General features: G+C 36.7%; 1 protein-coding gene across 1 annotated transcript in view; it reads left to right on the top strand.

The window, feature by feature from the left end:
- LOC150090812 (CKLF-like MARVEL transmembrane domain-containing protein 4) overlaps window positions 1-27990 on the top strand; it is a 90848-nt gene that overhangs the window by 50430 nt on the left and 12428 nt on the right. The window contains exons 2-5 of the mRNA XM_090380162.1: window positions 6922-7053; window positions 11193-11366; window positions 15089-15187; window positions 22405-22577. Coding sequence (XP_090236288.1) covers window positions 6940-7053; window positions 11193-11366; window positions 15089-15187; window positions 22405-22545 — 528 coding nt within the window. The 5' untranslated portion in view covers window positions 6922-6939 and the 3' untranslated portion in view covers window positions 22546-22577. The remainder of the gene's footprint in view (window positions 1-6921; window positions 7054-11192; window positions 11367-15088; window positions 15188-22404; window positions 22578-27990) is intronic.

Here is a 27990-nt window from a genome sequence, read left to right as displayed (position 1 = left end):
AAATCTGTGTTGCTAGAATAGAGCAGAGTTCAGAGTTCTCCATGAAAGAAAAAGCAACCTACCTTCATTAACTTTCCTGTGGTTTCTATTTAGATGAGTTTCTTCTTACTTTGCAATCCTCAACCATTCCATGTGAGAATTTTTTTTGTTTTTTTGGCTGATGCTACATAAGCTTATATGCTTGCTTTCTTTCATTACATGCCTCTATTATTATTATGTTACTAAAACAACATATGGCTTTAACAACTTTCACAGTGATAATCTTCATTTCTGTTCCTTTTTTTGAATTCTGTACCTGTAGTTTTCTTCTAGCTTGCTAACACCCAGCCAATTTATGCTCCTGGAAACACAAGGTTCAACTCAGTAGGTATGTTAAAAAACAAAAAAAAAAAAATTAGCATTTAGAAGAAGCATATGATGCAAAAAAGCAAGCTTATACAGCATCAGCCAAAAAGACAAAAATAAAAAAAAATAAAAACCTTCCTATTTCACGCATCCATTCGCTCCAAATGTTTGTCTAGTTCTGCCTTGAATTTATCAAGTGCAACGACAGATGGAAGTTTGTTTCAGCAATCAACCACACGCTGGCTAAAGGCAAATTTCTGCACATCTATTCTACAACTGTCTTCACAATTAATCTGGGCAAGAAGAAGAACTCCATTAGCATTGAGCTTGCTCAAACCATTCAAGACATTATACACCACAATCAGATCACCTCGCAGGTGGCTAGGCACCAGACACTAATTTGCAAATCTTAAGCCTTTCTTTGTAAGAGCAACCCTTTGTTCCATTCACTAATCTTGTTGCCCTTCACTGTACTCTTTCCAGCAGCTCTACATCCTTCCTAAAATGAGGCGTACAGACCTGTATACAGTATTCAAGGTGTGGCCTGACCATTGCCTTATACAAGGGGATAATCACCTCCTTATCCCTGCTAGAAAAATTCCTGTACATGATTGGCAAGACACCATGAGCTACTCTTGCAGACTGCACTGCTCAGAAAACTTCATATCTGACTGCATAATTATTCTCAGGTCCTTTTCATTCTTTACCACCCTGAGTGTAGTACCACACAGTTGACATGTTACTCTGGGGTTACTTGCTACCCATGTGCAATACTTTACATTTGTCAATGTTTAACTTCAGTTGCACCTCTCAGTTCATCCGCTCAACGTTTCTAGTTCCTGTTGCAGTAGTGTACTGAAATTAACAACCCTGCCAATCTTCATATCGTCTGCAAACTTAGACATTATGCCTGCTATTCCTTCATCAATATCATTAATAAATACAGAGAACAACAATGGACCCAACACTGAACCCTGGGGGACTCCACTAATCCACAAAGAGCAGTGTCCATTGATTACCACTCTGTCTTCTCCCACTCAACCATCCCTTTATCCATAGCAGCATTTTGCCTCCAATTTGTACAGTAGTCTTCCATGTGCAACAGTATCAAAAACCTTACCTAAGGTCCACATATATGATATCATAATTATATTTTGCACCTAGTTCCTTTGTGACCACATCATAGTATCCAATCAAATTGGTTAGACAAGACTTCCCCTTAACAAACCCATCCCATGTCCGAGCTGTAACTGAAGTCTTCTCTAGATGATCCTGCAATGCTTCTTTAACCAGTGCCTCCATTAATTTCCCTGGAACAGAAGTTAAACTAACAGGTCTGTAATTACCTGTCTCTCCCTTTGATCCTCCTTTGTGGATTGGGGTCACATTTGCACATCTCCAGTCCAAGGAAGTTCTCATAATTATGGCTAGGGGTTTGCTTACTTCCTTTGCCCTCCTTTAATATAATTGGATAGATCCCATCCACCGCAGATGCCTTTTTAATGTTTATGTTCAACAATTACTCCTACACTCTGCTCTCATATATTAAAAAAATCATTTAACTCACCACTACCATAGTTTAATACACCTCTGGTATTTCCCTCCCTGAACAACTCCTCATGTGTAAATGTAGATGCAAAATACACATCAGTTTGTTAGCCACCTGAGCAGGATCATCAATAATTGAACCATCGATATCAAGTGGACCAATCTGATTCATCCCCTTCCTTCTAGAGGTTACATAAGTAAAGAACTCATTGCTGTTTTTCTTTTCATCCTTTGCCAAAGATTTCTCATAATCTGCCTTTGCCTGCCTAACTTCCTTTGTGACTTGATTACGACCAGCTTATATCTTCCATAGGCTTCTGTGTCACCTGTTAATTTATATGTATCCCATGCATTTTTCTTCTCTGCTACGTGTCCCATTAGTTCACCTGACATCCATTTAGGCCTAAATCTTGAAAAATATTTCTTAGTTGGTATGGAAAACCTAGTAGCTTCCAAGTTTAATTCTTTGAATGCTTCCCGTTTAGAATTTGCTGTTGGTAACATCATCAGTTGATCCAACTGTATAGACTTTAAAAACTGTCTAAGATTAAAGGTGATTAAGATTTAAAGGTGTTATAATGTGAATGGAGTTGTACTGAAATAGACACGTACTCATTTGCCAACCTGCCTGCATGAAGGATTAGTATGAATCCTTTTGTGTAAAATAAATGGTTAAAAATATTTTCTTTTTTTTAGATTTTTGTATTTCTCCTTTCTAAAGCACTGAATTTCTTGTTTCCTAAACCTTTTACTTCATTGATTTTTGTTAATTTCTGATCTCTGTGTGATACATCGAATTGTTGTGCATACACTAAATCATTGTACTCACAGAATTGTACTAGCCACCAATTGTCTTTCGTCAAATTGTTGCATGCACTAAATTGTCACATACAGCGAATTATCATGCACTGAACTGTTGGACAACAAATTTTCTTGCAACGATCTTACGTTGACCTGTTGCTGCAGACGACATAACATAGGTAGCCAAATCATCCCTACTCCAATGTTTCATGGGAAAAACAGGTTTCATAATCTCCTGTTTCTCCGTGCCCAACCTTATGTATGTTGTGGAAAGGCATGGCCTCTCCCCCACAAATCTGTGCTGTTATTACCTTATACCTCCATTTCTGTCAAGATGACCTTGCATTATTTCAACTATCAACTCCATTATTTTCTCATGCCACAGAAGTCAAACTTAGGTCTGTGATTATCACTTTTGTTCTTTGAACTAAACTTGTTGAAAGGAGATGCATTTCACATCTCCAATATATAAAAACCTGGGTTCTTTTAGGGCGCGCACACACACACACACACACACACACACACACACACACACACACACACACACACACACACACACACGTTTCCTTTAGAAATAAAGGTGATTATTTTATTATATAAAGCAATAGTTAGGCCACATCTTGAATATTTGTGAATGTGATATCATTTCTGGTAAGATTATAGCAATATATGCTATCATCTTATCAAAGAAGAGTGGCAAGTTTAGTTAAGGGCACAAGGGGATGCTCTTATGAGAGATTTATGTTCTGCAAGTTATAGTATTTGGAAACCAAGCATCTGTGGAATGACCTGATTGAGTTCTTTGTGAGTTTGCCAAATGTATATTGGCTCATGGTAGTGAGTTTCCACTCCAGTTAGTTCTTTGAAGTGAATATTTTTTCATAGAATTTTTTAATTGTAAAAGTGAGAAATTTGTACTTAAATGCTTTTAGATATTAATATTTTTTATTTGATTGCCCAACATTAAAATGAAAGTATTGTCAATAATCAAATCACAATTAAAAAAAACAGACAAATATTTGTTAAAAATTAATTCATAAAAAAATTGTGGTTCTTATTTTTTAAAATATAATAATATCCCCTGTATGTATTTATCATTTAATTCAATTTCATCACTTTCTGGATCAGAGAATTTTGGCATTTCTTAAACCTAAAACGTCTGACAGGTGCAATCTCCTTTTGATTTCAGTGTTTTTCACGTTACTGTCTGTTGAAACTGTGTCAACTAGTAGTTAGAAACACAAATAAAAGATAGAACCATATATTGGAAGATTCAAAACACCTTGTGTTGAATTGTATATGAAAAAATTTAACTTGGTAAATGTAAATTATATCCTGAACAGGTTAATTTAGACACCTTAAGTTGATTTAACTAAAGACTAGGGCATGTTTCCATTTAGTTGCATGACAAGCATAAAAGGTCATAAATTTAAATTGAGTGATGATAATTGTAGGCTAGATGTCCAAAAAATTTTCCTTTAGTCAAGAGCAATTGATTATGGAATAAACACCTGCCTACTCAGACTTTTCACACTAGTCAGACTTTTGTGGATTTATTGGATGATTGTTTTCTGCAGCAGCATGTTCGAGAGGCAACCAGAGAGAGTAATACTCTTGATCTGGTTATCAGCAGTGATCATTCGTGTACAGTATTAAGAATTTGCAGATAAAGGAACCACTAGGTAGCAGTGATCACAGTGTACTGATGTGGGATTTACTTAAAGATATAATTACCATCAGTGGTAAAGGAAAGGGTTTTTGCTTCCGTAAAGGTGAGTACAGTGGTCTCAGAAATTTTTTAAATTCTGTAAAGTGGGATAAACTGACGATGTTACCAACAGTAAATTCTAAGTGGGAAGCATTCAAGGAATTAATCGTGGAAGCTACTAAAAGTTTCATACCTATTAAGAAATACTGTTCAAGGTTTAGGCCTAAATGGTTATCAAAAGAACTAATGAGACTCATAACAGAGAAGAAAAATGCATGGGATGCATATAAATTATCAAGCGACTCAGAAGCCTATGACAGATATAAGCTAGTCTGTAATCAGGTCACAAAGGAGGTTAGGCAGGCGAAGGCAGATTACGAGAAATCCTTGGCAAAAGATGCTAAGAAAAACAGCAAGGATTTCTTTACTTATATAAACTCTAAAAGGAAGGGGATGAATCTGATTGGTCCACTTGATATCGATGGATCGACTGTTGATGATCCTGCCCAGATAGCAAACAAACGGAATGAGTATTTTGCATCTACATTCACACACGAGGAGTTAAGGTTTGGAAATGGCAGAAGGTTATCAAATTGTAGCAGGATACTTAATGATTTTGTAATAACTGTGAAGTTAAACATAAGAAAAGCACCTGGGGTGGATGGGATCTATCCAGTTATATTAAAGAAGGTGGCAAAGCAACTAAGCAAACCCCCTGGCCATAATTATGAGAGCATCCTTGGACTCAGGGGAGGTTCCCACGGACTGGAGATGTGCAAATGTATCCCCAATTCACAAAGGGGGATCGAAGGGTGACAGGAGTAGTTAGTTTAACTTCTGTTCCGGGTAAAATAATGGAGTTACTGGTTAAAGATGCATTGCAGGATCATCTAGACAAGACTGCAATAATTCAGACATAGCATGGGTTTGTTAAGGGAAAGTCTTGTCTGACAAATTTGATAGGATATTATGATGTGGTTACAAAGGAACTGGATGCAAAAAATAATTTTGATATCATCTATTTGGATTTCAGGAAAGCTTTTGACACTGTTGCGCATGGAAGACTATTGTACAAATTGGAGCAGAATGGTATTAAGGGTAAGTTGCTACGATGGATAAAAGGATGGTTAAGTGGGAGAAGACAGAGGGTGGTAATCAATGGGTGCTGCTCTTCGTGGACTAATGTTATTAGTGGAGTCCCACAGGGTTCGGTGTTGGGTCCTCTGCCCACAGGGTTCGGTGTTGGGTCCTCTGTTGTTTTGTATATTTATCAATGATATTGATGAAGGTATATCAGGCTTAATGTCAAAGTTTGCAGATGATACAAAAGTTGGCAGGGTTGTTAATGACAGTAATGGCAGTGCGCTACTGCAACAAGATCTAGATAATTTGGGCAGATGGGCTAAGAAGTGGCAACTGAAGTTTAATCTTGACAAATGCAAAGTACTGCATATGGGTAGAAGTAACCCCAGAGAAACGTACCAACCGTGTGGTACTACACTTAAGGTGGTAGAAAATGAAAAAGACCTGGGAGTAATTGTGCAGGCAGATATGAAGTTTTCTGAGCAATGCAGACAGGCTGCCAGGGCAGGTCATGGGGTTTTGTCAATGATATATAGGAATTTTGCTAGCAGGGAAAAGGAGGTGATTATCCCTCTGTATAAGGCAATGGTCAGGCCATGCCTTGAGTACTGCGTACAGGTCTGGAGGCCTCATTTTAGGAAGGATGTAGATTTACTTGAGCGTGTACAGAGAAGGGCAACAAGATTGGTGAGGGGAATGAAGGGATCCTCTTACCAAGAGAGGCTTAAGTTCTGCAAATTGCAGTGGCTGGAGACTAGGCACCTGCGCGGTGATCTGATTGAGGTATATAAGGCCTTGAATGGGTGGAGTACGTTGAATTCTGATGGGATCCTTCCACTTGTTCAGATTACGAACCTAAGGGTGCATAAATTCAAATTAAGAAAAGACATGTAGAATAGATATGCGGAAATTTGCCTTTAGCCAGCGGGTGGTTAATTGCTGGAACAAACTTCCATCTGTCGTTGTGGAAGTTGATAGGTTGAATAAATTTAAGGAGGAACTGGACAGGCATTTGGAGGGAATGGTGTGATATATTTTTTTTTTTTTTTTGGATGATGCTGTATAAGCTCATACACATGTGCTCTTGCATCACACGCTGCCACTACTACTACTACTCTTATTGCAGTTGGAAATTTACTTAAATTAATGGACTGGACAAATACTTGAAAGAAATGGGTAATAATTTAAGTGAGTGAAGGTGAATTGATCATAATAATTTTTTATAATTTTTTTAACCCCTCAATTGTTTTGCTTGCTTGCTTCCTGCATTATTTTACTAATACTATATGTTATGTATTTGACTTTGTATATGTTATGTATTTGACAGTATGTAGTATCTAATTTGTTTTTAGCCTGAATTGTGGATGTATGCCTTTTGCTACTCAGAAGTTTGCTTTGATATTCCATTTTGTGATTATAGTTATTTTACATTCTAGTTTCTGTTAGTCGTCATAATGGCAACAGGTACAGTTACTGTGACAACAACCACAACCAAGGTTTCTCCAGCAATTCGCTTTGAACCAGGTTATATACGAACATTACCTGGATTGCTTAAAGTTGCACAGATTGTAAGTAAAACTTTAAATCATTTATATATTATAGGTTTAAAGGGTGATGATTTTAAGTGTATTTATGCAATTATCTTCTACTCATTTATTTTTGGGTGATATTAAGTGGGCAAGGCTCTTGACCAGTGGACAATTGCTATCCTTCTAGTGGAAAAGTTCACATTATTAGGCTAAATAAGGATCATCTGGAGATAGAAGAAATGCCAGTTTCAAAGTTGTATGTGATTGCACTCAAAGTTATTCCCTGCATGCAATTCCTTTGTGACTGCATCATAGTATCCAATCAAATTGGTCAGGCAAGACTTTCCCTTAACAAAACCATGCTGTGTCCGAGTTATAGCTGAAGTCTTGTCTTGATGATCCTGCAGTGCTTCTTTAACCAGTGCCTCCATTAATTTTCCTGGAACATAAGTTAAACTCACAGGTCTATAATTTCTTGTGTCAGCCTTTGATCCTCCTTTGTGAATTGGGGTCACATTTGCACATCTCACGTCTATGGGTACCTCCCCTGAGTCCAAAGAAGCTCATAATTATGTCTAAGGGTTTGCTTACTTCCTTTGCTGCCTCCTTTAATATAACTGGATAGATCCTTTTTTTTTTTTTGTTAGTTGGCGCATCGGCTTCTGTGGCCATAATGCACCTCCCAAAGGTTTTTGCATTTTACTCTGATCCAAGCCCGAGGCGGGATTCGAACCCGCGACCTTTGGGTTGCCAGGCAGGCACTTTATCCACCTGGCTAACCCGGTCGGCTGGATAGATCCTACCACCCTGGGTGCCTTTTTTATGTTTATCGTCAACAATTTCTCCTCCACTTTCCTCTCAGTTATTACAAAATTATCTAGCTCACTGCCAGAGTTTACTTCACCTCTGGCATTCCCCTTTCTGAATAACTCCTCATGTGTGAATGCAGATGCAAAATACTCGTTTAGATTGTTAGCCACCTGAACATGATCCTCAATTGTTGAACCATCAATATCCAGTGAACCAATCTGATTCATCCCTTTCCTTCTAGAATTTACATAGGTAAAGAACTCTTTACTGTTTTTCTTTGCATCCTTTGCCAAGGATTTCTCATATTTTTCTGCCTGCCTAATCTCCTTTGTGACTTGGTTACAGACCATCTTATATCTATCATAGGCTTCTGTGTCGCGTGTTAATTTATATTTGGAAAATTAAATGCACAGGGCATAATCCTTATGGGTTTTGATAATTAACTATATAGTATCAGTGTAAATACACCATCGTTAACCCATATATTTGAACTACATATGTAGCATAGAGGGCATCGTTTTAATTGTATCTCATAATGTGGTTGGCTTCACAACGAGATAGCTACTATTGTATTACTTCAAATAAATAATGCTTCTCTAGTAGAGAAGACTACTGTTATTTATTTTCAGCGGTACCACCACCCAGACGTTAGTTTCGAAGCTGTGCGGCTTCATCATCAGTGGGCGGGCAGGTACACAGGTAATACAACAAGCCATCACAGTTGCGAAGATACTATAATGCGGTTGCCTTCACAAGGAGATACAATTATGAGATACAATTAAAACGATGCCCTGTACGCTGCATACGTAGTTCAAATATATGGGTTAACTATGGTGTATTTACACTGATACTATATAGTTAATTATCAAAACCCATAAGGATTATACCCTGTGCATTTAACTTTCCAAATACATTACCACCACACCCTTTTGGCATCTCTCATAATGTGGATGTAACTTCGCAACTGTGATGGCTTGTTGTATTACCTGTGTAACTGCCCGCCCACTGATGATGAAGCCGCACAGCTTCGAAACGATCGTCTGGGTGGTGGTATCGCTGAAAATAAATAACAGTAGTCTTCTCTACTAGAGAAGCGTTATTTATTTGAAGTAATACAATAGTAGCTATCTCGTTGTAGGCAACCACATTATGAGATACAATTAAAACAATGCCCTCCACGCTACTACATACATAGTTCAAATATATGGGTTAACTATGGTGTATTTACACCGATACTATATAGTTAATTTCTATGTATCCCATGCACTTTTCTTCTCTGCCATATGTCTCATTAGTTCATCTGACATCTGTTTATGCCTAAACCTTGAACAATATTTCTTAGTTGGTATGTAAAGGCTAGTAGCTTCCAAGATAAATTCTTTGAATGCTTCCCATTTTGAATTTGCTGTTGGTAACATCATCAGTTGATCCCACTGTATAGAATTTAAATACTGTCTCAGACCATCGTAGTCACCTTTACGAAAGCAAAAACCCTTCCCTTTACCCCAATGGTAGTTACCTCCTTTGAGTAAATCCCACTTCAGTACACTATGACCACTGCTACCTAGTGGTTCCCTTTATCTGCAGATTCTTAATGCATGAAGAATCACTACTGATAATCTGATCAAGAGTATTACTCCCTCTAGTTGCCTCCTGAACATGTTGATGTAGAAAACAATCATCCAATAAATCCACAAAAGCCTTGCTACTGTATGAGTGACCAACCCACAAATTCCACTCAATATCTGGGAAATTAAAATCCCCCATTATAAGAGTCTCTGATTTACCAGCCCACTCTATTTCCCTGTACAGTTTCTTATTATACTCAGCAGAGTCATTAGGCCTATAGAACACTCCTACTCTCAATTTTGATCTCCCAGTGCTTATGTCACACTAAACTGACTTGACACTGCACTGTCCAGCGATGCCGACTGGCTTCACTTCCTTGGATTTTATGTGTTTCTTAACTAATAGCATAACCCCTCCTCTCTTCCTATCCTGTCTATCCTTTCTGTACACATTGTACTTCCCAAATTCCAGTTCTGCATTCCTTATATCTGTGTGACACCACATCTCTGATATCCCAACAATATCTGCCTTTGATGTTTTGAGCAATACCTCAAATTCATATGTTTCTATTCTTAGCTACCATCACCTGTTCCTATTCTTAGCTAATCTAACACAACCCATGTGTTTACGTGTACAGCAATGACTCCCAGCAGTCTCTGAAATATCCTGCATCTTGTTTTCCAGGCTGCTGCTCATTCCAATAGAAGCAGTGCAAGAATCAATTTCACCTCTGCCAGTGGCTACTGTTAATCTATTAGTCCTTGTATTCCCCCCAAGATTTTGAGCATACCACAATATGCATTATTGGGTGGATAAATTCACATGTTGCCACTCAGTGGCAGTTTCAGTGTAATATCAGGGTATTGGCTGTTGGCCTTGGAGAGGTTATAGTAATTGCCATAATTAATTGTTCTAACTGTCCGAGGTTTCTTCAAGATAAGAGAAGTACTGAAATTCTAGGCTTTTATCTACTTGCTGATTGTCTGGCTGAGGAACATTACATCTCATTTTTATCTGTTATGCAACTGTATTTACTAGGTGCTTTGCCCCTGGTCCGAGGCTGTTGTGTGGTTCCAATAGGATGGTATCACTGCATATTTCAGCTGCTATCTACCATTACTGTGTTCTGTGTGATATGGTTAAGCCATGACAGCCCTATACTTTGGCCACACAGATTGACTGACGCCTCCGTAGCCAGGTGGGCAGGAGCAGCAGTGCATAGCACATGCTTCTTGATCAGACTGGGGTTCGAGCCTGTGACCACCAAATACGGAGGATGTGGAAAGGTTAGGGAATGACCACCGCATATCCCCGGAGCAATATGGCCTTAGTTGCTAATGCTTCTAAAAACCAAATAACAAACAACAAACAAACACAGATTGACTGACTGAAATATTTTGGATTATGTTCTTGGTTATAAGTTTTAAGAAAGAATTACAACTTACTCAGTTTTTTGTTGGTTAATATATAATGATTATATTCTGTTCTGTATATCTGTGTAAAACACAAACTTCATTATTTAAATAAGTAAAGTTTGAGAATAGTCTCAAAAAGCATTTCTTTTACTATTCAAGTCGGTTTTGCTTTAATCTGTATACTTAATTTTGAAAGAAAAAACTAAACAGGATTATTATAAGCAAAACATGGTTGATTTGTGCATAAATAAATAAAATTGCTGTAATAATAGAGCACAGTTTATTTGTAAATTGGGATAGTCCTTTTTAATTATTTTAATTATAAATATGTTCTAATATACATCCACTTTGATTTCTTATAACTTTTTTTATCCACATGTGTAGGCAGTCAGCCTTATCAGTTTCATCTGTGGACAAGCTTTTCCATGTAATGGCTGTTCAGCAGGAAGTTGGTTTAGCTTTGTTACTATGGCAGCATTCTGGACAACACTAATATTACTCCTAATGTACCTCTTTCACATAATTGAGAGGCTGCACATCATCAATTGGCTGTTGTCGGTATGCATTATTCAAGTGCAATTTTTTTTAGATTTGTGCTTTTAGATTACTGATTATATAATTATTAAGAAGATTATTTCATTATGATAAATGTAATGGAAAGCTTATAGTAATTGCCATAATTAATTGTTCTAACTGTCATAGGTTTCTTCAAGATAAGAGAAGTACTGAGTGAAAACATTAAATAAAATCCATATAAGGTACAATCCCTCCAAAATGTACTTGGATGCATGTTGGTTTTATATTGACATTACTGCCACTCAGTTCAGTAGCATATTGGTTCCACTTTCACTGCTGTGACACTATCTTCCTGGCAGGCTTTCTGCCAGTGGATAAAAGAATACAACACATATAGCTCTCTATTCCTCCTGCAGAACAGTAACCACTTGAGTTGCTGTTGTGAAATATTGGTGTTGACCCTCACTGTTACTTTAGTTTGACACTCAAGTCAAATGGACCAATTTTCAATGAAGTCTGGTCATTCTGTGGCAGCCAAATCCTCTGCTTGTACCTTCACAATGGTGGGACTGTTAGTAACCCTGGGTATAACCTCTGCACGCAAGTGCTGAAATACAGCACCCAGGTACACTGGAGGTGGCTACCCACATGTGAACCAATATAAGCAGGGATTGAGGTATGGTGCCCACACCACAATGGAGGAATCCCCCCCCCCCCGATCCGTGTTATCAGGCAATACTAGGTGATAGATGACTCGTCAATCTGTGCAATACCACTACTTTGCTTATTGGAGACTTGAATTTGTGGAACTCATGTCTAATCTCCAGAGCAAAGCTCCCCACATATATTCCATCATGCAGTATGATTGATGTCTTTTGAGGTTATGATGGACATCATCATCATCGGCGATTTTCAGTACAGTGCAGGATGAAAGCCTCTCCATCAGCTTTCCAGTTCCTTCACTTTTGTGGAATGGCCATCAATTTACTGCCACAAACTCTTAAATTTCATCCGTCCATCTCCGTTGTTGTTGTTGTTGTTGTTGTCATCCTAGTTTTCTTTTAGCTCCTCTTGGGTATCATTCTGTTATTTTCTTAGTCCATCTGTCATGTCTTCGAGCTATATGTCCTGCCCAAGTCCATTTCAGTTCTTTAGTTTTGATAAGAATGTCCTTTACTTGAGTTTGCTGCCTAATCCATGTGTTTCTCTTCTTATCCAACAGTTCTGATTAATGCCTAACATAAATCGCTCCAATCTTCTCTGTGAAATTTTCATCTTCTCTTTCATTCTTTTGGTGAGTGTCCAAGTTTCACTTCCGTAAGTCATGGTGGGGAGTATACATTGGTTCATTATTTTATGTTTCAGACAAATTGAGATATTGCTCCTTAGTATGTGGCTATATTTCCTGAATGCTCCCCATCCAAAATTTAGTTCTTCTCTTGACTTCCAGCCATTTATCATTATTGCAGCTAATGACTTATCCAAGATAAATACAGGTAGGTCCTGTTTTACGACGGTACATTTTACGACTTTTCACTTTAATGACTGTTTCAAAATATTACCTGAAAAAAAATTGAAAATAACAAAAAAATCGCAACTCAGTAACACATCACAGCAACGCTTGTGTTTCTTTTATTTTTCGTGGTGCATTGTGGGTGGAATGATAGTGACGCCAAGAGTTGTTTATGTTCAGTGTGCAACGTTGGTTTCTTTGAATTTTCCCTCAATTGTTAATGGTTTAATTAACAGGCAGGAAAAAGTGTAAAACCCTAACAATTAAGGAGAAAATGGATGTGATTCATTGCATGGAGTCTGGCGAGCGTCAGTCGGATGTGTATAAAGCATTGAGTTTAGCACCTTCTACTGTATCAATGATTATGAACAATGTTGATAAAATAAAGAGCGTGCACACACACACACACAGGGATAACAAGTGTTAGTGTTATGAAATTTTTGAAAATTTTATTAGGTACAATATGCAATAACATTTACTGAGCAAAACAACATTTAATGAGATGGTTGAGACTGGATATTTTTAGATAATTGTTCAAAATTTGGTTGAAAATTCGCAATTTTTAATACGGAATGAAGATGGTCATCTGTTATTCTGTTTCTTTTTAAATATTTATTTGATGTCATGCATGAAAAAATTTGTTTACAAATATATGTTGATCCAAAGAAGAGCAATTTTCATGGCCACGTGGGCCGTATAAAAATTATTCACGAGCCGTATCCGGCCTGTGGACATAGGTTGGACACCACTGGACTAAATGAACACTTGTTGATGGTTCTTCATTCACTGTTGACTCTGCACTCGTTGGTTTGTTGGAAGCAAAAGGAGTCGCCTTCTTTGGAAATGCTTTAAGTGTCATTTGTTTCCACGACAGTCTTCTCTTTTCTTTTTACGATAGCATGCATAAGCATTTTTTAAATCTATATCAACTTTTCTAGTGTGCTCGAAATTTGAATCTTGTGACTTGAAAAGCTTTGTTAAGCCCCTTGAGAGTGAAAGAATGAACAGGAGTTCCAGCTTTTAAATCTTCTTTCTTCCTCAGCTTCTTCACATTTTGCCATTTCAAGGTCTTCATTTGCGAGTTCTCCATTGTGTGTTTGAAACAGATCAGTGATGTGACGTCAGTTGTAGAAACCTCAAGCTGCAAGAGTTTGACCTCCCTCCTTATCTCTGCCCGAACAAATAAATGCACTCACAGTAGTACCTAAACTTACTGTATTGTATAGCTACGTGTGTGGTTTAAAATGTTGTATTGTTGAATGTTTAGCATTTATTTATTGCAATTAATGTTCATATTTTCGATTCTGTTGCTACTTGATACTTGAAAAAAGAACTTGTAAAGCTGGAACTGCCTGTAATTAATTTTATTAATAAGAAAAATGAAGTAAAAATTCAAGGTAAAAATGCAATTATAGTAACAAATTTATAATATAATAAATGGCAGGCCATTTATTATATATACATGTATTTTGAAAATGACCACAGGTCGGATTATGCACGTTTGCAGACTGGAGGTTGCCCATCCCTGGTTCATACCAATGTGCAACGACACTGTAACCTGTGGAGTCTTTTTCATAAATAGCGGCCATTTCTTCGTGGATTGTTTTGGGTGTTTTCCCTTGCAGAAAGAGGAACCAAATCACTGATTGTATTCAACTTTATCCATTGTGACACTTCACTTCGTTCAGTGCTGCAAAAAAAAAAAAAAAAAAAAAATGTGAGATTGAAACAAATCTGTTTGGTTGCTTTAGAGATTTCAAGGTATCAAACAAAATTTTTTTCCATCTTTGTATCACAGCTGTTGGGCGAATTTACATTTTTTTTAAACCCCTTTTAATTCAAAAACACCATTTTCGTAATAAAAGAATCTTTTTTTTTTTTTTTCTAGTGATAAAAAGGTAAAGCATTGTACAGAAATTTTCTGGAGCCAGTGCTCTATAATTGAACTACACAAAAGAACAAAGGGGAAAAAAAGTAGAAATAAAATTATTTTTAGAACATATAAACAAGCAAAAATTTTTAAATGCAGCTTGTTTTTTATAATGCTATTCATAATTCTCCATTTGCCTCAGATGCTAATTAATTATTATTTTGGAAGAAACATTTTGGGACACTATTTCAGTGCTGAAAGGTGAATCTATATTAAGTTTTCTAGATTCTGATTTATAAAAATTGCAAGTACGTAAATACTATAAAACAATTGGTTATGTTGATTTGTAAATGTAATAGAGCATTCTGAACTTTTTTACAGGAACTAATTTACTGTGCTATATGGACACTGTTCTATTTTACTGGTGCAACAGTACTTGCAGCAACTGGAAGTATTGATGCAGCTTGGGCAGCAGGAGCTGTAAGTGATGTACTTTACTGTTTTTCCCCCACTTCTAAACTGTTGGTAAATGTGAACAATTAATATTGTAGTAACAAATGGGCCTGGTGTAGTGGGGTCTATGGTTTTTTAATAACATACACGTATAAGTTATAAATCCAGTTTAATGTAAGAATACAAATATATACTAACAGTAGCTTTCGAGACGCGTGTCTCTTCATCAACTGACATTTAAATACAATGGATAAGTGCAATGAGTTGAGTGAGGCACGTTAATCATGCGTCATTGTTGTTGCACGGACGTGGCTGCTTTCTACTCCACTGATGATCATCTAGCATTAAAACAGTTGTCTCTAGGATGGGGTGTAGACGTATGCCTTTTTGGCGATTTAATGCCTTTGGATTGTTTACTATGTTGAGTGACTCTAGCCATAGGCGGTGGCGAAAGTGTCGTGAGTGGTCCACTATTTCAAAGTCACGTTTGGTTATAATGATCAAGATCGTGGTTATAATGACCTTAAAAATAAATGATTAACGTGCCTCACTCAGCTCATTGCACTTATCCGTAGGTGGTAGATGACTTTCATCAACCGGTGAAATACCACCACTTTGCTTATTGGAGGCTTGAAGTGGTGAAACCCATGTTTAGTCTCTAGAGCAAAGTTTCCGGCACCCCCCCCCCCCCCATACTTCTCCTTCAACCCATGCACGGTACTAAGTCATGAGCATACAGAGTTTGCTCAGTAGCGATCAGAGAGTGCCTCTAGTGGCAGTTATGGAAAGTTTGCATGGTAAACATAAAATCTTGCACCAGTCTGCAAATTAAATGATCACCCCTTGTATATGCACACACTCAGTGATAACTGAATTGTGACCACCTGCATAATACTGTGTTGGGCCACTGTTCATATGCTATTTACCTAGGCATTGACTTCACAAGTTGTCTGTAGGGATTTGTAGCCATGCTGCCTGCAAGGCTTTCCACAGTGTCAGAATAGATGATGATTGCATGTCAATACAATTCACTTTCCGTTCCAAAACACCCAACAGGTGTTCAGTTAGCTTGAGGTTAGGTGACTTTTGAGGCCAATTAAGATGGGTGATATCTTCACAGTGTTCCTTGAACCACTTGTGTAAAATGCAGGCCCGATGGCATGCACATCTTGTCTTGGAAGATTCAGTTTCTCTCTGGGAAAAATGCATTGTGGCAGGGTGCACATAGTCTCCTAAGAGCTGCCAGTAGATCTCATGATTTTGGCCCATACAAATCAGGAGTCCTAGTTCTTGTCAGCAAAACATATTCCATATTAAGCAACCACTGACACCTTCCTGGATATTGGGCACCATGCATGATGGGTTCATGGACTCCTGTTGTTTGGACAACATGTCCTCTTCATCATTAAATGGAAGTGTTGCCTGTAGATGCAATAGTGAACATGTGCAGGCTGAGTTACCTCTTTATCGCAACAAAACTCCCATTATTGGGAAGTACATCTCTGCCTGTTATTCTACATTTTCTCTTATCCGTAACCTCTCATCAGAGCTTAGTCTTCTTTCCAAGTTGGATTTAAAATTGTGCATTTTAGTAGTATTCAAGATGCCAAATTAAGGAGAATTAATGCTAAAGTTATATAATAAAAAGTAAAAGTGATGATTTTTAGAAAACTATAGCGAAAGGAAAGTTGCAAATGCTTTTAGAATAAACAAAATCAGCCATATCAAGAAAAGAAAACTGGAATATCTGAAACAGATTTAAAATGATAAGTTTGTAGAAACGTGAGTAAACTAATAATGATGAAATTGGTAAAGCAGCTCCACTTGGGTTTTGCAAAACAATAGCATTAAATGACTGCACATCATATTTTTATTTTTTTTTTATTTTTATTTAAGATGCAGTTTGCAAAAGAATTAATTGATCTTGTATCAACTGCAAGGTTGGACAATTTTTAGAAGAAAAATTTAATAATGCCAGAAAACTCAAAAGATATGCATGGGAATTTATAACTATTAAATTATAAAACAAAAAACACTTAAGCTTTTTGATCATTTAAGTTTAATACAAAGTTGGCTTCATTTATATCTTGTCTAGTGAACAGTAAAAGTACCATTCACCGAACAAGTTAGCAGCATGAAAAGGTGACGTATAAAAGTGGGAACCTTTTGAGAGGGAGAGTAAGTAAGCCTGTTTTATTAGCTGCGAGTGTAACTGGTAAGAAGTTACTAGTTGTAATCAAAGTTTAATGGGTTCTTGGTGATTTAAAAATATAAATATTGACATTTTGATGTGGTTGGTAGCATATTATTCATGGATTGGTTGAATATTGTAAATGAGAATTGAAAAATTAATTGTTGTGGACTGTCCAGCTGTTATAATTTTTTTTTTTTTTTTTTCCCTCTTGTCAAGTGTTGATAGTAAGGTGCTTTCCACCAAATGCAACTATAGTTTTGAAGCTGCTTGAGAAAGGTATAAAGAATGTTAAGGAACTCTTCGGTAATACCTGCAGTTGCAAAAATGGATGATATCCAGTCTAATTGAATTTTTAAGGACTGGAAGTGTACTGGATGCTATGCTGCAGATTGCAGCTGCTTAAGAAAAAATTTAATCAGGCAATGATCACCAAATGCTTTATCAAAGCAGTTTTTATAGTTGGCTGCTCTGTACTAGACAAAACAGTGAAAATATTGTTATGTATCAAAATATTAATTTTTTAGAGTCTGTATTGTCATGCAGAATTCCAGCAAACTGATTAATAGTGATATATTCTGGTATTTGAAAGGATTACTGAAGAGGATATTACACAAACAATTTTTAGGTGATTTGAACAAAGAAAGCACTCTAAGAGTCAAAGACCAGGACCATAAAAGGATGAAAATATTGCTGGTGTTGTTATACATTATGAAGTAACCAACATTCAAGTAGAAGTTATGTTAAAAAAATCTTTTTTTTTTTTTTTTTTGCAATAAAAAATAACAATGAAGTATATTAAAATATATCAGTTGTGTAAAAAAATAATGTAAGTAAATATTTACATTACAAAGCTGTTAATATGATATATTAACAGCTTAATTACAAAGAGAAATTAAGCTGTTAATATATCATATGCATATAAATGGTGGTAATTTTCCATCATTTATTTTAATATAAATGTTTCAAAATTAAATTTAATTTGTAAATCGTTTGTTTATATTTTATGTAAGCTCCATTCCTTGGAAGATGGTACTTCAATGTTATTGCTTTCAATTTAAATATTTTGTTAAAGTTGTAAATTTTATTATATAATACACCCTTCTCCTATATAATATTGTAGTCCTGTATTTTATGTTTTTTAAAATTTTTTTTGATTTGAGTAGTATGTTGTGTTTCTCTCGGGTGGGGATAGTATGCAAATTTGTCACCCTCACAGACTGGCCATCACGTACCAATTTTTAAAAGGACATTGAATTTCATCAGAATGAAGAAAAAGGTGCTCTATGTATTTTTAGCACCTTTTACACAAAATTAATGGCTTTTAAATTTCTTTACATGATTAATTTTTGTGAAAGAACTTTTGAGTTTTTCATTGCTATTGGTAATGAATAAACCAAGAAGTTCTTTTGCAAACTCTATGTATGTGCTTGCCCTAGATAAATTTTGCTGCATGATAAACACTGTTTTTTGAAACATCTTTCGAAATACAGGCAGTTCCCGCTTTACGAGTTCCCGGTTTTATGAGTTTTTTTTTCCTTCCCAAGTATAAACAAAATTGAAAATATGAATATTAATTGCAAAAATTAATGTTAAACATTAATAAATATTGCATTTCAAACCGCACGCGTAGCTATACAATATAATGTACCCTGCTTTACGATATTAATCTGTTCCAGAGACACCATCGTATCGTGAAATATTGTAATGTGAACCCAATAGCACATTGTTTTTTGGCAATTCGTTCCACGACCTCGGAAGTCGAAATTTTTGCTGTATAATTCTCTAAAATGTCGTTTTTATAGTGTAAATTTTATTAGTTACCAATTCAAATCATTGAAATGCACTATACTTTCATTGTTATCATATGTTTTATTATAAGAACCAATTTTGAATGGATTTGTGATATTTTTCTAAAGCACATTTCTGGAGGTTACTACCATAAAACAATTGCACTTTTCAGTTTATTGGGTTTTTCTGTTATTGCAAGCAGTTATAAATGGGTAGTAAACTCTATGTTATTGCATTTGCGAAAATGTCGATAGCTGAAATTGTGTGGTTTTTTACATTATATGGTGAAATGTGTTTCCTGAAATCTGAAATCTTCAATTGTATAAAAACATAAATAAATTTTCAGAATCTTCTCTTCATTTTTTTTTTTTTTTTTAAGCTTCGTAAACTTGTTACTCCGTGAAAATCATGTTAGTTGCAATTTGTGTGTTCCGTTAAAAAATGCTTATGCATGCTATTGAAATTTATAAAGAAAAGAGAAGATTATCTTGGAAATAAATGCCTCTTGAAGCATTTCTGAAGAAGACTACTCCTTGTGCAACAATCCGAGTGCCGAGCCAATAATGAGTGATCAATGAGTGTGCATTTAGTCGATGATTAAACATTTTTAACATTTGTAAGTCATAAATAATTTCTCTATTATTATAATTTGCTTGATTTTACAAGGCTACGTTTTCATTTCTTTGGATAAATCAATCATTGTTTAAACACAAACTAATTAGCTAACTAATTTAATTGTTGATAAAGTAACCCCTATTTTTAACATTGTCTATGGGAAATAAATTCCCGCTTTACGAGCACACTAGGAATGAATTAACTCGTAAAGTCAGGAACTACATGTATACTGTTCCACTATTGATTCCAGTTTTGTTTTGTTTTTGTCATCGTCTTTGGCTGGGCTTTTTACCTATTCAAATATTGCATTTATACAGCCATTTCACATGTTATTTTTTATGGAGAGAGTCATGGTTATTTAAACAATTATGTACACTTCTTGATAATCTGACTGCAAGTTGTTTCCATATATTGTAAGTGAACTAACAAAGCTTTATCTTCGTTTCAATCTTGGTTGCACGGAACAAAAATAAAAGCCTAAATAATAATAATAATAAATATTTTTGTGATGTGGTTCTGTTACTGTGTTTTAAGAAATCACTTTTTTTGCACTTTAAAGTTGAATTTTTCAATGTGGGAGTGCAAATAGCATATGCATTTAAGTTGATAATGGTCTCAGTCCATATATGACTGCTAAATATAACTATATTTAGTAGTCAACTCCTCACTTTAGAGTGTAATTTATCTTTTTATTTGTTTTACTTTTTTGTTTACAAATAATATTGAAATTAATGTACAGTACACTTTTAAGAAGGAAGTACGGTGGACCTCCATTAATCTGTTCCAGAGACACCATCTAATCATGAAAATATCGTAACGTGAACCTCCACCTTACAGATATTAAGCTGTTCCAGAGACACCATCTAATCACGAAAATATCGTAATGTGAACCCAATAACATTTTTTTTTTAGGTAATTCGTTCCAAGACACTGGAAGTTGAAATGTTCTCTGTGTAACTGGGCTATTTATCTCTTTTTCTTTTACACAATGTTGTACGTACACTAATTCAATACAGTAAATTTATGTCAAATAAGCACAACACAAAAATCACTTCAATTAAAGGATGCAAAAACAAAGCATGCTACCAACACGTTTACAAATGCTGCTATTGCCTAAGAGAAAAGACCACGTGGTCCAGTCAGAGACAGTTGTAAGCTCGTTGTAATGTAAAGTGAAATAAGTAGGTGCTGGTTAACATGATTACTGGTTAGTAGAATCAGCTGCTTTATAAAATGAAATTTCAAAAAAACCAATTCAAATAGTTTAAAATGCACTGCATTTTCATCATCATACGTTCAGTTATGACAATCAATTTTTAATGCCTCTACATGTGATATGTTTCTAAAGCACATTTCTGGAGGTCACTACTATAAAACAATAAAAATGATTTGCAGTTTCTGGTTTTCTATTAGTGTAATCTATTATAAATGGGTAGTACACTTGATCTTATTGCATTTTCAATAATACAGATAGCTGGAATTCTATGAATTTTTATGTTCTTATGGTGAAATGTGTTTCTCCTTCCATGAAATCTCAATCATATGAAAATGAATTTTCAGAATCTTCTCTTCATTCCCATTTTTTAAGCTTTGTAAACTTTACTCCGTATCTCACTTGAATGTATCGTGATAGTTGCAATTTGTGCATGCCATGTTCTTTGTTATTGATTTCTTATCTTTTTTACTGTTTTAAATTTTACATCCCCCCCCCAAATGTCAGTGAACAGAAATATCAATTAGTTAGCATGTATATATTAAAGTATTAATTGAGCTATGTACGGATGCATAAATTTTATTTTTATTTTGCTAACCTATGGAAAATATTCTTCCGATTTTCACATATCATTTAATTTTGTTAATTGGTAAGGTAATAAAGTTGTAAATTTGTGCTTTATATTTTTACTTTTATAGCCTGTAGATAATATTCCTCATATTTTCGCTTATTAGACTTGCTGTTTAATAGAATTAAAATTCAATTCATAAACGTGATCACAATGACCGTTACTTACTACATATCATATAGTGGATGGTATTTTATTATCAAGAGTCCATCATAAAGTGGATGGTACAGTGAACCAGTCTTAAAGCAGGATCCACTGTATTTATTTTAATACAAATGTTTCTTTTTTTGGTTCAACACTTTTGTCTATTTCAGTTCAAAGTTTTTTGTAATGATAATTGTAAGAAAGATTTTGGCAGCATAACAAAGTTTTTAAAGGAGTGGCAAAATATATACAAACATTTTATTTCATTATTTTTGAAATGCTAGAAAAGTGCTGTTATTAATTATCATAATTATCAAGTGAAACCGGCTCGAAATCTGTTACAGTTTAATGAACAGAACTGTTTGACTACTCAAATATATTATTTTTCAGTATAATTTCATGACCAATAAAAGTAAAGTTTTATTAAACAGAAAAAAAAAAATTCCCTGATTAGCTTGATTTAGCTTACATTTTAGGTATCGGCATGAATTTTTTTAGTTGTCCAGGCACTTAGGAATTTTCCAGCCCTGGTTTAAGAATGAACTAAAAATCCTTGTTATTGATTATATTTCCATAAATAGATTAAAAGAAAATAGTTGTATATTTTTATAGGTATTATGCTTTTAATATATATACTTTTCCCCTTTCCCCCATCCCAATAGTTTTTTGGTTATATAGGAATGGTGTTATATGGTATTGATGCATTCTTAAAATTCCAAGGCTGGCGTAACGGACAAATAGCCCAAGGAGAAAGGGTTACTAGTTCACAAACTTCTGCAGTAACTCCAAATTATCCTGCATAGATCAACAATGCACTTTTATATAAGTGCTTAAGGTAACATATAATTTTTCATTAAGAATTATTGCATTTATATATGTTATATACTTACTTTACTTTATCTGCACTTTTTGTCCTAGTTAGGGGTCAGCGACATGGATGGAACGCTTCCACTTAGTACGGTTGGCACAGCCTGCTGGAGTGAGTCCTAGTTCCTGCATATCTTGCCGAACTGTGCTGCTCTCTTTTGTCATCTTCAGCCTGCCTCTCCATTTTCGACCTGGAACTTGGCAGCTAAGCACATGCTTGGTAATGTGAGTAAACTCACAGTGCTGGGCGTGCCTCCAACATCTAAGTCTGTTCTACCTAATCTTCAAGTTGATGGGTGCAGTTTTCATCTCCTGTCTTACATCTTCATTCCACCTTCTGTCTCTCAGGGTTATTCCCAAACTCCACCTTAGCATTCTTATTTCTGCTGACATTAAAACTCTTTCTTCTTTTCTTCTGACAGCCCAGCACTCCAAGCCATATAACATACATGGCCTTACCACCTGTTTGTAAATTTTTGATTTCCATTTAGTTGGCATCTTCTTGTCTTTCAAAACACCAGACATTTTCCACCACTTGGCCCATCCAGATTTTATTCAACTTTGGATGTCCTGTTTACAGGTGCCATTTGTGTCTAGCACTGACCCAAGGTGCTTGTAATTATTAACTCTATTAAGCTGTACATTGCCAATGCTGAGAGAGCAGTCTTGGTTGCCAAAAGACTTCATTGACTTTTAGACCTTCCTCCTTTAGAACTGTTACCCATCTCTCTAGCTTCTCCTGTACTTTCTCTTGTGATTCATCACTAAGCGTGATGTCATCTGCAAAGAGTAAACTGTCAGAGTCATTGCTCTGAATGTCTCTGGTTAATGTGTCCATTATGATGATGAATAGAAATGGGATAAGGGCAGAGCCCTGGTGTAAGCCAATGTTAACAGTGAAGGCATCACTAACTCCAGCTGCACTATGTACTCTAGTTCTACTATCCTGGTACACATCCTGGATAAGGTTGACATAGGTCTCAGGAACACACCTCTTCCACAGAAGACTCCTAAGTACTCTATCAGAGGCCTTTTCTAGGTCTAGTGGAGAGCTTGTTCTTTCTCTCTATACTTCTCTTGCAGGATCCTTGCTATAAATATTCCATCGGTAGTGCTGCCGCCCTTCATAGATTACCAAAAGCCAGACAAGCTGATTCTCGGTAATTTTGAGGTCCATGAATATTTCCTCTTTCACGTTTGCATCACTGATTTTTGGAACTTTCTTGCTTAAGTATTGAAACCCACTTAAATTGATCTTGCTCGTTGCTTTCACAGAACCCTTCATTAGGCCAAGTTTAATGTGGAGAGGCTGGAAGGAAAATCTTCGTTGAATCCACTAATGGAATATACTGCATACTGTACTACTCATTCCTCAGCCATTCTACTGTAGCCCATTACATTGCATGGTCCACCATGCCATGCACCACCTACTGACAACAGTTAAAAACACAGAGGAGAAATATATGCTGGCAATCTCCATTGACTTTGCTGGGGCATTTGACTCACTGTGGTGGCCTAGTGTCCTTAGGAGACTTCGCCAGGCAAATGCCCCACAAAACCTCTATAAGGTAATAAACAGCTACCTTACAGACAGAAGTGTCTCAGTACGCACAAGGTTCCAGGAATTGACACGCCCTGTGAATAAAGGCTGCCCGCAGGGATCAATCCTTGGCCCTTTCTTTTGGAACATTGTTCTGGATGAATTTCTGGCCTTGGATCTGGGCCCCGTGGAAAGCCTGGCCTTTGCAGATGACATGATTTTCCTTGTAAAAGGCAACTCACGAGTGGTTGTAGAGCAAAGATCAAATGCCGCTCTCTTGCAGCTGCAGGAGTGGGCACAAATGCACATGCTCAAAATATCGCCTGAAAAAACCAAACAAATACTTCTAAAAGGTAATTTGGACATGAGAAGACGTCCACAAATCAAAATTAACACAATCACTATAAAAATGGTAACACAACTAAAATATCTTGGAGTGGTCTTTGATTCAAAATTAACTTTTTACCCCCATTTGATCTACTTGGCGAAAAAAGTGCGAAATTATGCAGGTATGATTGCCAGGATCAGTCGAGCAGACTGGGGACTCAAAAGAAAGACCTTGGCAATCATATACCGTGCAATGTTCCTGCCTGTTATCACCTATGGAGCCGGTGCGTGGTTCATCCGCTCGGCCATAGTAAGAAATAGGAATAAATTAGAATTGATACAAAGGACAATACTACTCACTATTACCAGAGCATGTCGCACAGTAAGCACACCTGCACTACAGTTGCTGGCCGGAACTCTCCCACTTTACCTGGAAGTAGCCAAAAGAGGCTTATATTATAGATTTAAAAAGGGCATACCCACAGAATTTCTGGGGATAGCCCTTGATACAACCAATACCTTCAATGATGAAAGAAAAAGAATAGCCACAAAGCTCCACGAGCTATGGCAAACAAAGTGGGAGCAGGAAACCAGAGGTCTGGTCACCAAACGGTTTCTGCCACTGGTGTCAATGGTTAGCCCAAAGCCACCTAAGTGGTATGCCCCTGGACTTTTTACAACATTTATATTGACAGGGCACGGCTCCCTAAAGGCGAAACTAACCTCCTTAGGCCTGACCGATGACCCAAACTGCACCTGTGGCGAAAGTGAAGACTGGGCACACATTCTCTATGAATGTATAATATATGAAATCCCCAGAACAGAGCTAATAGCACAGATTGGTCCCCTTCCCAGGGGAGAAGAACATCTCTTCATCATAGAAGAGCAAAATTATAAAGCTTTTACATCTTTCACACCGAAAGTTTTCGAAATGCGCAGAGCAATTTCAGCCCCCCAGCAATTAAACAATAATCAATAGTAAAATTGCCCAAGTTTCCCACCACGCCCAGATGATGACTTAAAAACTGTTAGGATAGCAGTATTCTGCACCCTGACAGAAACCTGACATAACAAAACTCCCCATGACTACCATGCCATGTGTAGGAACCTGGGGCCCCAAACCAATGTAGGGGAGGGGGATGGGAATGCATGCAGAGAAAGTGAATGGGAGTGAGCAGAAGAGCAAATGTAATTGGCCGAAAGAATACAAAGTTAAAAATAACTTACATTACTTTATATATACTGTACCAACAAACATTTACAAACCACATAAACACTATCACTGCATTCTCCCCTGGCCTGCAAAAAAAAAAAACCTTGCAGCTAGGCCTGCACCACAACTGAAGAATAACAGTAAGTTGCGGTGCCCAGAGAGTGCAGTGCAGAAAGAAAGAGTCGAATAAATGAGATGAGAGCTAGAAGAATGAATAAAAGTGCAAGCATGAGAGAAAAGAACACAAACCACAAATGCTAAGTTAAGTACACACTAACCCTGGTTTTAATTAGTATTTAAATTTACGCTACCCATCATTGCATCCCCTCCTGGTGTGTGAGAAAAAGATGAATGAGTTGAGTGAAATAAAAAAAAAAAAAAAAAATTATAAAATAAGAAAAAAGTATAAAAAAAAAATAAAAAATAAATTATAAAATAAGAAAAAAGTATAAAAAAAAAAATAATAATAAATAAATAAATAAAAAAAAAAAAAAAAAGAATGCAAGTAGAGTGAGAATGCACATTACGAATGAAGTAAATGTGTGCGTCTCCCCCCCCCCCTTCACCTGGTAGGTTCCCCACTGCCAGCTAACATATCCCACCCCCAGAGCGGGATGGGCAGCTGGACCTTCATACCGGATTCGACACTCCTTGGACAAGACACCGACGAAGACATTCTGCGGCTTTGCTGCCAACACGCCATTGGCGATCCGAACTGGGTACTCTAACCTGGTTCCCTTTAAAACCCCATCCCTAGGCAGGGAATGGAGGAGACGGATCTCTGTCTCCTCTCCTCCCTGCCTACCCCCCATATTTCGCCTGGTGGGGCTCGTCTCCACTGACCTCTTTGGGGATGCCTACTCTATCCGTCCCTATTCTTCCATCTGTTTCCTCCCCAGTCTTCAATCTCCCCCCCCCCCCTCTCTCACTAAATCGACCGAGTACACCCCTTAACAATGCCGCCATATTATAACCAACGTCTAAATTCTACCGGTTTTGTGCAAATCTCTAAGATATCTAACACTATCAGCTTTTATCTAGCGTTACATGTCTAAATTTAATAACATCAAAATTTTGCCCGACCTATTTGGCCTTTAACACATCTCTTTAGTGTTCAACCCTAACCAGCGATTTCCTAACAGCAATCCCATTAAGCATTAATGTCAAATGCATAAACTTTTATTTAATTTTATTTATTTATTATTTTTTTTTAAATAGGCCCTAGCCACTGAAATCCCAGGAAACTAGGTGGCAGGACCTGCCAAAGCAAATTGTTGTGATACTGGATACACCCGGCTAGCCTCCACGTGGCAGGGTATGGGCAACGTCGGGCCCCACTAGGGGCCTGGCGGCCAATAAGCCGGATAAACAATGGGCACAACATATCACACTGCACAGACACGACCCACACACTTTCAAGTCTCTGGCTTGACAGTGTACTGTCCTCGATACAGCGAAACACACGCGGAGATGGGAGAAATCCCAGGTGCCGTCTGACACGAACATACCTTATACCTTATACATTGCATGGTCACGTGTGATGTAATGGTTTACAGTAGAATGGCTGTCACCAGGGCTGTACTTATGAATAGGCACATGAGGCACTAGCCTTGGTTCCTACCGTAGCGGGGGGTCTTGCATAGCCTCTGTAATTTCAAATTTTTAAAGCAATTTCTTTTTTTTAATGCCCTGATCTAAACTAGGGCCCACTTTTACCTACCATGTAAACAGAGACAGGTCAAATTTACTGAAAGTGTGGATGATTCGTTTTTGCGAAAGAACAGATTAATTTCCAGAATAAAGAAAAATCACTCTCCTAATTCTGTAATAGGGTGTAACAGTTGATCACGGCATATTATCCACATCGGGAATATGCTTTAATCTTTTCCACTGGCTATGAACACAAGAAAGCAGTTGACGAGCACAACTTCTCGGTACAATATGTGGGAGTCTGTTCTAAATGCGTTACGGACACCACTAAATTGTGGAATGTCCCTTTAGTTCTTAATTTGTGCATTCTACAGCAGCAGCAGCAGTAGGTCTATTGCCTAAAGGCCAGAGGTGAGAAAAATGCATGCCCAGGTCTCTCAAAATCCGTTTATTATATGGAAATTTTATTCGTTCTATTGAAGCTATTTTAATTGGACCACCCATGGATTTTTGAACCTTATATAAGTTGAGAGATCTGAAGACTGAAATTTAGTTTAATTTAGCAGTTAGTAATGCAGTGAAAATATGAATCTGGAGCATCTAAACAAAAGAGGCAACGAGAGAAAAGAAGATCAAATTCGAAAACAAAAC

The sequence above is a fragment of the Mastigoproctus giganteus genome, chromosome 1 (genome assembly GCF_048544385.1).
Source record: "Mastigoproctus giganteus isolate SK-2022 chromosome 1, ASM4854438v1, whole genome shotgun sequence".
Lineage (NCBI taxonomy): Eukaryota > Metazoa > Arthropoda > Arachnida > Uropygi > Thelyphonidae > Mastigoproctus > Mastigoproctus giganteus.
This window is presented reverse-complemented; position numbering and strand designations above follow the sequence as displayed.